This window comes from Notolepis coatsorum (genome assembly GCF_963971535.1).
Source record: "Notolepis coatsorum genome assembly, chromosome: 13".
Taxonomy (NCBI): domain Eukaryota; kingdom Metazoa; phylum Chordata; class Actinopteri; order Aulopiformes; family Paralepididae; genus Notolepis; species Notolepis coatsorum.
The window spans coordinates 120,461,173-120,474,743 of record NC_140177.1 but is presented as its reverse complement, the minus strand read 5'-3'; the positions used below and the strand labels follow the sequence as shown (position 1 = coordinate 120,474,743).

At 42.6% G+C, this 13,571-nt stretch overlaps 1 protein-coding gene across 1 annotated transcript in view; it reads right to left on the bottom strand.

The window, feature by feature from the left end:
- Positions 1–8,749, bottom strand: part of LOC311239696 (uncharacterized protein) — a 63,808-nt gene extending 55,059 nt beyond the window's left edge. Inside the window, exons 1-7 of the mRNA XM_084328105.1 lie at positions 8,634–8,749; positions 6,356–6,999; positions 6,001–6,192; positions 4,835–4,930; positions 4,360–4,498; positions 1,007–1,167; positions 54–245 (exon numbers count right to left, since the gene is read on the bottom strand). Coding sequence (XP_084184231.1) covers positions 54–245; positions 1,007–1,167; positions 4,360–4,498; positions 4,835–4,930; positions 6,001–6,192; positions 6,356–6,997 — 1,422 coding nt within the window. The 5' untranslated portion in view covers positions 6,998–6,999; positions 8,634–8,749. The remainder of the gene's footprint in view (positions 1–53; positions 246–1,006; positions 1,168–4,359; positions 4,499–4,834; positions 4,931–6,000; positions 6,193–6,355; positions 7,000–8,633) is intronic.
- Positions 8,750–13,571: the final 4,822 nt, after the last annotated feature.

Here is a 13,571-nt window from a genome sequence, read left to right as displayed (position 1 = left end):
GGCCTAATTCTATAATATCAGATTACAATATTATAATATCAACGGTCTATTACCAGAGCGTCGTCAGCAGACAGGATGATACTGGCGTAGCCCTCCGACTCTCCTGAGAGCTGGAAGTGAAAGTCCCGACCATTGATCTGCTTGGCGGAGATGAAGAAACAGGAATCCGACACGGATGGGTCGCAAGTCGATGGTTCCGCTTGGCAGAGACGGACTGAGCCGCATCCTACTCGATTGATGTTTTCCTGTGTGTGTGTGTGTGAAAGGATAGAAGGATGGGAGAGGAGATCAAATGAAGGGAGAGAGAACAATCTTAGTGGATTGGATGACTTTTGGAATGTGATGTCTCAATTGACCATATTCACAAAGTTGCCATTTTGCTCTTATGTCACGCTCAGGTTGGGGTTCCTTACGGGTCCCACCTTTGGTGGGAACAGCGTGGGAAGGCCTGCCGTGTGAACATGCACAATAAGGACACCCCATGTCATAGAAGTAAAGCATTGGAATGTTGCATGGAACGAACTGGTCCTACAGAGTAGCATGCCTCTGAGCCGCCACCAGGGGCAGAGTGTCATGCCTCTGAGCCGCCATCAGGGGCAGAGTGTCATGCCTCTGAGCCGCCACCAGGGGCAGAGTGGCATGCCTCTGAGCCACCACCAGGGGCAGAGTGGCTAACCATGAGTGACTGACACATAGTGCTGGTTCTTTGTATGTAAAAATAAACAAACAAACAGAAATGATAGAGACCTAGATTATTAGTAAAGTCACTATATGCTGTGTGCTGTTCTATGATGCTGTGTTGAAGCAAAATTACAGTAAGATAGTAATGATGAATTTTATACATTTTCCAGAATAATATCTTTTTGCTTTATTTTCACAAATGGACCTGATACTTACGATAATCTATACCATTCATATCAGCATACAAAAGTAGGTAAACTGAAACTTTAGGTGGGTTTACCCACCACTACATCCCTGATTCTATTATATTCTATTCTATACTGACCGTGAGAAGTGTAACCGTGCTGTTTGGCGTCAGCATGTGTGAGGCCACCGTGATGGTTGGGTCAGTTGCATTTGGTGTCACCTGGTTGGTGACATTAGTGGTGGGGCTGTTCAGGTCCAGGACTTGAGTTCGGACTCTTGGGGTGGGATTACCTAGTGAACCTACAGAGAGGAAAGACGGGTGCGAGATTAGTGACACATTGATTCAAGATTCAAGAGGTTTATTTGTCTTTGAGCGCCGGACCCGAGTATAGTCGGGTTAACTCGCCAAACGTTCGGCGCCAGACCCGAGTATAGTCGGGTTTTGGTCGTTATTTTTTTTATTCGCTATTTCCATTCATAATCCATCGAGGGAGCCTGATGTTATCATTGGGAATGGGTCTGAGATTGCAAACGTCCAATACCGCCGCCTGCCGCCTTGCGGCCGGTATTGCACATCCTTGGTCCGGGTTTTCCTAGTCGGGCAGGAGTAGCGTTTATAACACATGGATTGAGGATAATCAAGCACTCCCAGTTCATGTTCTTTGGTGGATTATGTTGGCAACACGATCGACATCAATACTTGGAATGGCGATCAGATAATTGGAATATTATTTTTGGAGCTCATCCTAGTCAAGGTAAGGGCTATATGGTATCAATCTTGCGTTGATCGAAGAATCCCTTCCCTGCGATCGGAGCGTATGTGTGTAATGTACTGTGTAACGTATTCCGTTGGTGACGATCGAAGCATAGAAACACCCCCCCCCCCACCCTTTCATGCATGCATGATGAAACATAATACAGACAATATAGCGTTGATTTCAGATTGATTGTTGATCCAGGTGAGGAATGCCATGGTTTCTAGTGAAATGCACTAAACGCTGCATAGCTGCGTTTTCTGGGATTACACAGGATTACTCTAAAACTATACTCATATTCACCACGGTATAAAACGGGAATGTACGGATGAAAAAAGCATTTATTTTTCACAAATTGAACGATAGATACTTGATGTCAAATGGGCAATAGTTCTATATCCATAGTTATGATATTTAATATAGTTTTAGCCCTGCAAACACAGCCATATATCCCTATTCTTTAAAGCGCTGGCATTCTTACCACACGGCCCACAGCTACCTCTGGCGCTGAAAGTGTTAATATTGTGTGCGTACGATGGGTGCTGCACAAACGTCACAAACGTAACTGAACGACTCCCAATGAGCTGATTGCACTGTTAGTGTTTATGGCCGTACTTAGTATTTATGTGGACATAAATAAAGCATTTAAACAGCTAAACTCTTTTTACTTGGTATTTTGTATTTATTAGTTAAGTTTTGATCTGTAAGTATTTCTTATTTCTTATTGTCTTGTCATTATTATTATTATTGTTGTTGTTATTATTGTTGTTGATGTTGTGTTGTTGATAAAAAAAAATAAAAATAAAAAAAGCATTTCAAATGTGTGTGTGTCTGTGCGCGTGTGTGTGCATGCCCCCACAGTAGCATCTATGTGTAGCAGCCTGAATATTATACAAAGTATTCAGAAGTGCTAACTACAGTAACTGTTACTTTCCCTGTGTGTGTGTATAACGTGTGATTAACAGTGTTCTTTTGGATAGCTCGCCCAGTCTAACGACAAGGTGAGGTGCTACTCTTCTCCGGCTTCAGTATGAATCACTAACAATAACATTGAAGCCCTTTTTCCCTTTCTGGAGCGGTCCTAAAGTGGGATCAGTGGAGGTTGCCAGCAGGGGGCGGAGTGGCAGTGGTGGCAGGTGGAGCGGAGGAGAGAGGAAAGCAATGAGGAAGAGGGAGTTACCTGGGAGCGAGAGTACCAGGAAGCTCTCTTCGGCAGTGGACTTGACCGTGATCAGTCGCAGTTACAGTGGGCGGGTGCTCAAACGAGCCCCGTTGTTGGAGAGCCCCGTCGGAACGAGCAACGGGTGTTAAGAAGAGAGCCCCGTTGGAACGAGCAACGGGTGATGAGAAGTACTTGCTAGTGACGGGTTATCCTAGAAGTACCAGCGATAGTGTGTGAGTAAGAGATACAGAACCGAAGGACTAAAGTCTAGAGTTAACGGGACTAACGTCTATCGTTAGCGGGTTATAGTAGTTACAGTGTGCGGTGTATTAGCATGCTGCTAGCGGCTCCGTCTGACTTCAGTAGACAACCGGGCGCGCGGCGCTGAAGACCGGTGGTATAGCCAGCCACGTTGCGTTAGTAGTACAACCGATATAGCAGGAGGGTGCATCCAGACCCGAAGCTTAGCTGTGTTTAGGGTAGCAACAGTATTAGCTCGCGCAACAGCAGCAAGCAAGCAACAACCAGCAGTGGACGTCTCCCAGATGGTACAGAGGACGCCTCTTCCCACCAGCAGATGACGCCATCCAGCACGCTCCTCCAGCTAACCACTGCCTATGCTGTTCGCCCAGCCCGCTGGCTGTGCTCGCGGGATCGCCGACGCCATCTTGTCACCTGGACGAGTGGTGACAAGAGTGGGTCCGCCATCTTGGCTAAGTACTACCGGTACCTCGTGTATCAACAGCAACGTCCATTCAAGTGAACGCTAACAACCAGTGTCTAAGGGGTACCCCAAACAATTTAAGCCGGCTTAGGTTAGGTTTTATTTTGGTAACGTGGGCCCACATTTACTTGGTTTTATTTTTGTAATTCTGATTATTTGATTATTTGAATTCCCAATGTTTCTCTACTTTATGCCTGGGTTCCCCTAGTACAAGCGGGGTGTTTTAATGTATTGAGCACGCGGTGCCTATGGTGGGAAGAGCTTCCCCTACATTAACAGTGAGAGCACCCGGTGCCATGTATGAATAAATGGAAAGTGTTAATTGTAATTGATAACCTGCCCAGGCTTCAGTAAAGTAGACCTTATTGGGAGCATTGTCTGTGTGTCTGTTTCTTCCATTTGCTATTCTAACCCCTGGGTAAATATTGTGACTGCATAATTATTTAACCCTTACACCCCATTCACAGAATAGCATTTGAAGGGTCTATACAGGTGGTCAAGGAAGGGTACTGCTTAAAGGGAAGCCCAATAATACTATTGAACTGACAGTCACTGGGTGTGGGAGGGCTGTCGGAGGTACTGGGGGAAGTGAGGGTGTGTGGGGAGCTACTGCTGACCGCCTTGGAAGGCGAGGGAGACCAGAGTACCAGTCCCCAGGTTAGTAAATCCTGGGCCCCATCCACTCCAGCTGCAAGCCCTCCAGAACGACGTTCCGGGCCAAAGACGGGGGTACATATAGGTCCAATACTATAGTATCCTACTACCCAGTGTCTGTGTACTACTACTCCCACAAGCAGGGATAATCCACCCTTCTACATTTGTGTAACTTACACGAGACATGCCTAGCTTACCGTTGGTGAAAGTTCCAGTGGACACAGCCATGGAAAAGGATGAGGAGGAGGCTCTGGTCGTAGCGTCGGGTATGGTGGCCTCAAAGGTACACTGGATGTTGTTCCCGTCGACCACACCCTTCACCGAGCTCGCTGGCAACTACAAGCACAGAAGATTGACACTCAATATATGATAGGACAGACATGTCATGGTAATATTAATAATGTCATATTATCTCTCTGTGGGCAATAGGCAAAAACTAAAACAGTACATTGTACAAAGCACGCTAATAAACACACACACACACACACACACACACACACACACACACACACACACACACACACACACACACACACACACACACACACACTAACCCTAAAATAGGCCCTTGTCATTGTGGGGTCCGACCAAAAACAAAACAAAACCATTGCAAGAATAGGAAAGCAAGGACACACACACACACACACACACAAAAAAGCTGGCAAAACGTACATTTGTTACAGTAAGAACACCGTTGGCCAGGACAGTGGTGATGAATTTAACCGCGCCATTGTTGTTAGCACAGATGTATGTGGTGTCATTCCCCCCCTGTAAGGAAAGGAAGGTTAGGTCAGAGGTTGGATGCCATAATGTACATGATCACCAGTAACTAGCAGTGTAACGATTTCAATACAGAAGAGAATTTTACCTTCATTCTGTCAGTGTATCGATGAAATCTAGTGTTGAAGATTCTTCATCAAGGGTTATTGTTTTTCTGAGCCAAACCAAACTGTATATAGTATATAATGTAATAATTATCTAAAATAGAATGATTAGAGCTCTCTAGTATGGATACATCTTTAACGCATAAAGAATTGAAAATTCGTTAAAATGTCATAATCTCAGGGTCAGAGAGGTCGTTAACACGTCATCGTCTCAGGGTCAGAGAGGTCGTTAACACGTCATCGTCTCAGGGTCAGAGAGGTCATTAAAACGTCATCGTCTCAGGGTCAGAGAGGTCATTAAAACGTCATCGTCTCAGGGTCAGAGAGGTCATTAAAACGTCATCGTCTCAGGGTCAGAGAGGTCGTTAACACGTCATCGTCTCAGGGTCAGAGAGGTCGTTAACACGTCATCGTCTCAGGGTCAGAGAGGTCGTTAACACGTCATCGTCTCAGGGTCAGAGAGGTCGTTAACACGTCATCGTCTCAGGGTCAGAGAGGTCGTTAACACGTCATCGTCTCAGGGTCAGAGAGGTCGTTAACACGTCATCGTCTCAGGGTCAGAGAGGTCGTTAACACGTCATCGTCAGAGAGGTTGTTAAAACGTCATCATCTCAGGGTCAAAAGGTCAAAGACCAATCAAAAAACAGCCAGAGTCATCAGAACTTCAGTCAAAAGACACAATTTGCTAAACTAAACTATAGAAAACTATAGTATTGCATGTACCAATTACTAATTAGTACTATTAGTAATACTACGTTAAATCACCATAGAAACATAACATTTATAATGCAAAAGCACAGGGATACTAGTGATTCACTATGTACTTTTATAATATAAATAAATCTATAGCGTGTATGAAAAAACAACAGGAATACTACACATCACCACAGTGTGTACTGTAGCCTGCTATATGTTTGGGGGGATACATGTGGAGTGTTTAAACAGTGAGCGCACCAGACGGCTGTCGGCGGACAGTGTAGCGGCGATGTAGCCCTCAGACTCTCCTGCCAGCGCAAACACAAAATTCCGACCGCTCGTCTGCCTGGCGGCCACGAAGAAACAGGACCCAGCCACTGAGGGGTCACAGCCCCGCGGCTCCTCCGCGCAGATTTGGGTCATGCCGCATCCTGACCGAGTGATTCTTTCCTGTGTGTGTGTGTTTACAAGGGATAGAAGGTTAGGGGGTGAGGGAGAGAGAGAACAGTTCTAGCAGGCTGTATTATGTAATACTGTATGACACAGACCAATTATATTATATTCCATTCCATGCCTATTCTGTTCTTTTCTACAGTATTCTATAACCACTTACCGGGAGAGGTGCCACGGTGTCGTTAAATGTTAGTGGGGCAGCTGTGGTCGTTGGTGCTGCAGTCATGGCCGTTGGTGCCGCAGTCATGTTGCTTGTTGTTGCTACAGTCATGTCGCTTGTTGTTGCTACAGTCATGTCGCTTGTTGTTGCTACAGTCATGTTGCTTGTTGTTGCCGCAGTCATGTCGCTTGTTGTTGCTACAGTCATGTTGCTTGTTGTTGCCGCAGTCATGTCGCTTGTTGTTGCTACAGTCATGTCGCTTGTTGTTGCTACAGTCATGTTGCTTGTTGTTGCCGCAGTCATGTCGCTTGTTGTTGCTACAGTCATGTCGCTTGTTGTTGCTACAGTCATGTTGCTTGTTGTTGCCGCAGTCATATTGCTTGTTGTTGCTACAGTCATGTCGCTTGTTGTTGCTACAGTCATGTTGCTTGTTGTTGCCGCAGTCATGTCGCTTGTTGTTGCTACAGTCATGTTGCTTGTTGTTGCCGCAGTCATGTCGCTTGTTGTTGCTACAGTCATGTTGCTTGTTGTTGCCGCAGTCATGTCGCTCGTCGGCACTACAGTGGAGTTCAGAGCACTGGTGCCGACAGACATCCAGGTGATGATGCCAAGCAGCACAGCGAGGAGCAGTCTGCTGTCCATTCCTGCACAGGGGAGAGAGGCCAGGGTAGTAATGGGACCAGGTTAACAGGTTAGTAATGGGACCAAGTTAATGCATTTGATGTGCTCTTTAATAGTCTGTGGGTCTGTGGGTAGTCTGTGACAACTAATAAAATTAAACTTGAAACTAGTGATAAACCAGGTCAATGATTTTGAGGCAATAGATGAGCAACACTCCAGGCAACGAGGTGAGACACAGGGTCAACTACTGTGTCTCTTCAGGTTCATGGCAACAAGGAAGTATCTTGTATGTATGATACAGTAAAAGCATAAACGCTGCGTTCTCAGTCACTGTTTCCTCATATCCGTTGCCTTGTGTATCACTGCCTCGATGCGATGGCAGCGCAATCTAATGTTGAAGAATATTCAATAACACACGTCAGTTTCTCCTTTATGTCGGCAGCCGATCAACCATCCTGAGGTGGCAGGTATTCAGTGGTGGAAGCACACCACTTTACTTAAAGGAACGCGCCAACATCTTGGGAAATTAGCTTACTCTCTTCATCCGCACACATCGCGGCGACAACCAGAACCTGCAGATTCCTCCTGAGCAACGGCAGAAGGATCCGCCCCTTCCTGACAAAAGAAGCCACCCAACTCCTTGTCCAATCAACGTCATCTCCCACCTTGATTACTGCAACGCACTGCTTGCTGGCCTCCCGGCCACTGCCACCAAGCCTCTTCAACTCATTCAGAACGCAGCAGCCCGCCTGATCTCAAACCTACCGAAGTCAGCCCATGTCACCCCACTTCTTAGGGACCTGCACTGGCTCCCCATTGCCGCACGAATCAGCTTCTCGACCTGGCATATCATGTGGCAAAGGGAACGGCTCCCGCCTACCTCCGGTCAATGGTCTTTAACTACACACCCTCAAGACCCCTACGCTCTGCATCTTCTGGCCGCCTCAGACCTACTCCTATCCAAGCTCCGGGAGGGTCATCAAAGAGAAGCCGCCTATTCTCTGTCCTTGCCCCACAATGGTGGAACGAACTGCCCACCACAGTTAGGACAGCCGAAACCTGTCCAATCTTTCGCCGTTGACTAAAGACACACTTCTTCAATCAATATCTAAAAAAAAAAAAAAAAAAAATATATATATATATATATATATATATATATATATATATATATATATATATATATATATATATATATATCTAACCCTAACTAACCTTACTGTCATGCACTTGTCCTAATATACAGCACTCAACACTTTGATGAACATTGTTACTCAGCTGTTAGAGTTGTACCCTTCCTGCTGACTTGTTGTACAAAACGTGTAAGTCGCTTTGGATAAAAGCGTCAGCTAAATGAGAAAATGTAAAATGTAATGTACCGTAAGATAAGAAGACACACGCAATATAATTGGTCTAGTACATAGTGTGTAAGATAATATTTCAATATAGTTGGTATAGTACAGAGTGCGTAAGATAATATTTCAATATAGTTGGTCTAGTACAGAGGGTGTAAGATAATATTTCAATATAGTTTGTCTAGTCCAGATCATGTAAGATCATATTTCAATATAGTTGGTCTAGTACAGACTGTGTAAGATAATATTTCAATATAGTTGGTCTAGTACAGAGGGTGTAAGATAATATTTAAAGTGGAACTTACCTGTTTGTGTTGTAATTTGACGAAGAAGTAATGAGGTCCTTGTTAATCCTTGTCAAGAGGAGCCTCAGGTGGTTTTCACGCCTCTCACACAGGTTCACCTGCTCCGTTTCACCTCCACTATTTAAACCAAAGGGGAGGGACTATAGAAGGAGGAGTTGGAGAAGGAGAGAGATGGAGACAGAGAGAGAGAGAGAGAGAGAGAGAGAGAGAGAGAGAGAGAGAGAGAGAGAGAGAGAGAGAGAGAGAGAGAGAGAGAGAGAGAGAGAGAGAGAGAGAGAGAGAGAGAGAGAGAGAGATAAACTTGTTCCGTTCGTTTCAGGTGTGTCATCTTCACGCTTCAGTCAGGTGCTCTCATGACGTCAGCAGGTACCCGGACCTCCCACGCCTTTTTCTCCGTTCACTTCCTCCATCTGTCTTTCTGAGAATCACAGTGACTTTCCCAAACACATCCTGGTCCTGTGTACATTCCATAATTATTTATATATTTATATAACTATACTATAACTCTATTCATACTATAGAGTGAGGCTGCCTGATTAAATGTCTATATCTCCACCTTTTCCCTCTCAGTATCGTAAATTACAGGCCACGCATTTGTCTATAAGTCTTGAGTGCAGAAAAAACGATGCGTATTATTAAAAGTAATTTGTCCTATATTGGACTATAGCTTACTTTGTATGTATGTACAGTATATTAATAATGAATAATTATGTTTTTTAGTTTTCGTTTGTTTTTTACATTTATTTATGGTATTTCCACTTAATTAGGCGATAGACTTGAGAGTGAAAGAAAATATTGGAGATGTGCAAATGTGACGGATCATATTGGTCTGCGTTGTGTTGATGTTAAATGTTAATGTCCCGAGGGGGAGTCGAACAGGGGGCTCCCGCGCCGCGGGCGACGACACAGGACGCTGCACTAAGAAGTGAATTCACTCCTAACTACCGTACCTATGCGTCTGTTAACCCTGTTATGAGGAAGTGAGTTTAACTTACCAGCCCGCACTGCCACAGTCACTCGTCACACGCACGCACGCACACACACACACACACACACACACACACACACACACACACACACACACACACACACACACACACACACACACACACACACACACACACACACACACACACACACACACACACACACACACACACACACACACACACACACACACACACACACACACACACACACTGGTACAAACAGATACGTACACGCATACAGGGAATGAGAGAAGAAGAGACATAGTATAAATGTACCCCCCGTGAGTAAGTGTGTGTGTGTGTGTGTGTGTGTGTGTGTGTGTGTGTGTGTGTGTGTGTGTGTGTGTGTGTGTGTGTGTGTGTGTGTGTGTGTGTGTGTGTGTGTGTGTGTGTGTGTGTGTGTGTGTGTGTGTGTGTGTGTGTGTGTGTGTGTGTGTGTGTGTGTGTGTGTGTGTGTGTGTCTGTGTGTGTACATGTGCACCTACAGGTCAGGTGCGTGCGTGTGTGTGTGTGTCTGTGTGGGTACATGTGCACCCACAGGTCAGGTGCGTGCGTGTGTGAGTGACAATCTCTTGAAACCAGAGAAGCGGCCAGAAACAGGTCTGTCTGCGGGCAATCACGCTCTGTTTCTGTATCACCATTGTGTCCCGTGGTTGTTAACCTCTCCCCTCTATTGAGAGACAAGCCCAGGCAGAACTGTCCCTTTCTAGGACTGAACGGACAGGAGTGATTGTTCAACAAGGTCTCTGTTGCTACTGTATACACAATGTATGGAGAAAGAAAAACATTTCCAAATACAGTGTGAGGCTAACTGAACGTGTGTCCCTGCAAGAACTTTTAAAAGCCAAATTATCCTTTAGAAGTACAAATTGATTCTGGCAGGTTTTTGTTCTTACGTTGACGGAAAACACAAGGATAAGGTTGACCTTGTGTATACTGTTTACTTAACTCATAGTATATATTCAGATTCAAACTGCCTATATTTATTGTACCGTATAACCGATAGGGCATACAGATCATCATCTGCATTTATAATTTTTTCCTCCTATGTTTATATTCAGATCACATTTTATTTATGCCTATATTTATGTCTTTCTACTATTACCCTGCCCATACCTGTCCCACTCCTCCCAATAAAGGAATATCTTATCTTATCTTATACATTTACATCTTATCTTATCTTATCTTAAGTATGTATGCAGAGATTTAATTACAGCAAAAGGCTGAGAGTACTTGTGGCCGGGCCAAAAAAATTGTGTCATTGTGCCAAATTAATTGAAATAAATGGAGGTTGGGCCTGGTGCTGTTCTTTCATACTGCATATATTTCAGAAACATTGATTATAATAACCGATGTGAGAGAGAATATACATATATTGGCTTGATCTCATCAATTTTAAATCAGAAATGTTTGCATATATTGTATTTCTCACTTGTTGTGCCATACATGTCATATTGTGTTGAGGTCTGGGGGAATGTTTATAAAACAAATATAGATCATATTAAACTACAGAAAAGAGCTATTGGAATAATAAACAAAGCTAGTTACCTTGAATCGACAAATCCATTATTCATAAACTCCTGCACATTAAGATTTTTAGATATGGTGTACATAAAAACCGTGGAAATAATTTTTCGTGCTAAGAGTAAGAACCTACCAGTTTGTATTCAAAGTATAATTTAAGAGGGTTATGTATTCTTAAAACATGTAAAAAGGTAAGAACTAATGCAAAGCTTGATGTGTTTCAATTTTGGGAGTTAAATTATGGAATAGCCTTAGTGATGGGTTGAAGTTGTATACTTCTCAGGGGCGATTTAAAAAAGCCTTAAAGGATAAAATAATTCAGGAGTACAGTTTGAGTAAAACATCAAACATTTGTTTTTTTCTTTAAAAAAATTATATCTTGCAGCATATTTTAAGTTTTTCTTTCTTATATTAAAATATATTTCGTTTTTAAGAATTTGTAAAGGATAGGCAAAAATATATATTTTTTAATAATAATAATATTTTATAATAAATAAATAATATTTTTTTGCAAGTCCACATGGGTGTGTTTGATTTGTCTGTAAACAAGACCGAAAAATAAACTTCATTCATTCAAAATGTGGCTTGATGAGAAATTAACACTTAAATACCACATAGACAATCTTGTCAGTGAACTGTGACAGAAAACAATATTTTCGCAGGAAGACAATCTGCGAGAAACGCTGGACTAAAATACCCTACAAGCTTATATTTCTTTCTACAAGTACTGACCTGAAAATGTAACTGATTAACACGCGTAACTGCCCACTATAACCAGGCCTACATTGTATGTAGTACTAGATTACACTTTGGTCACTTTGTTAAGCTGTAGGAATATTTCGCCTAAAGGTACATGCCTAAGTAAATGGAAGATTGCTCCACTTCTGCAAGGTCAATTAGCATGTTCTTGGTATCTAGGAACATCTAGGGACCTGGGGGTATTTCCAGTGTCATAAATATTGTGTCTGTTACTAGGCTGAGTAAATTGTAATTAAGAAAAGGAGAATAAAAATTATGATTTATGATTTTCGCATCTTTGATCATGTTAAATCTGCGGGGTACGAGAAAATGCTCACTGAGCTCATTCACCACCTTATTGAGATCATGTGTACAAAAAATCTAAGCAAATGAATAAAGGGAAGATGATTAAACAGAAGGATTTGTAGATACAGTAATTAATGATAATCGATTTTAATTATAAATTCATATTTGACCTTGAACTTGACCTTGACCTTATTATGGCCAAATCATACATCTATGGATAGGGAAAATGCTCCTCTTTCCAATGGCAGGGTTGAATCTGGATTTAGTCATTTCCTTGCGGTTTTTACGATAATTAGCATTTTCCGATAAATTCGTATTTCCGATAAATTGTATAAAACATCGGTAAAAATGAAAATATACACTTTGACTACTGTTTTTGATAGGGTTATGGTCTTTACTCTTGGCTACAAAAAAAACATTAATCTCTTAACATCCAAGGGCCCACATATGGACAATTCTTTGCCGACCTCTAGTGTATCGGGTGTGCATTTATTTTAATACATTATATAGATAGAATTAAAGCCATATTTGTTGCCTGTCGACTGCCCTTTCAGGTGACAAAATCCGTTCAGCGGTTCTCGAGTTACATGCCGATATGTGAGGCGTGCCCCAAAGTACGCAAAAGTACACATTACCACCCCCGACTCCCGGGGCTCTAGCTCCGTCAATCATTTGGCGATCTCGAAATCTTTGCAGAGGGTTGTAGCCAACGAGTGTGGCTTTCCAATGATATCCCATGATATGATAATTGGGGATCTAATACGGTCTCTATTGATCGATTTATGATAAAGAAAAGCAGGGTCCCCCTATAGGGGGACCTTAAGGCTTAACAGCTTAACTACCACAACATTGTAGTACTCAGACATGTTACTTAGAACACAAGTATTTATTATCAATTAGAAGATCAAAACCTCTAATCATTAGTATATGGTACATCCTGTTTCCCTTGACAGTAGTTGTCATTAGCTAAATGCAGTGATTTCGTGTGATTGTTATGCCACCATCAATGAAAACCCACCTTGTAATCAAGCCGAAACAAAGCGTATTAGACGTACGTTAGCAATGTACATTGTTTAGCAATGTTATGCAACATTAGTAATGTTAGCTAGCAAGGTAACATTGAACATTTGTTCAATTTAGTTAAGTGCTGCTCAGTTACAATGTGCTGTTAATGTCATTCTAGAAAGCATTTAATTGGACGCAAAATTAGTACAATGAGTGTGTCATAATTATTTTTATTTTTTTTGGAAATGACAAACTCTAAAATACAATCAGTGCAAGATATAATGTGATAAAAAGAACATAAACATCTACTTTTATTTCATTTCGCTTTCGCTTTAGAGGAAAAAAAAGAAAAGGTACAATAAGTCCTTTAATAAAT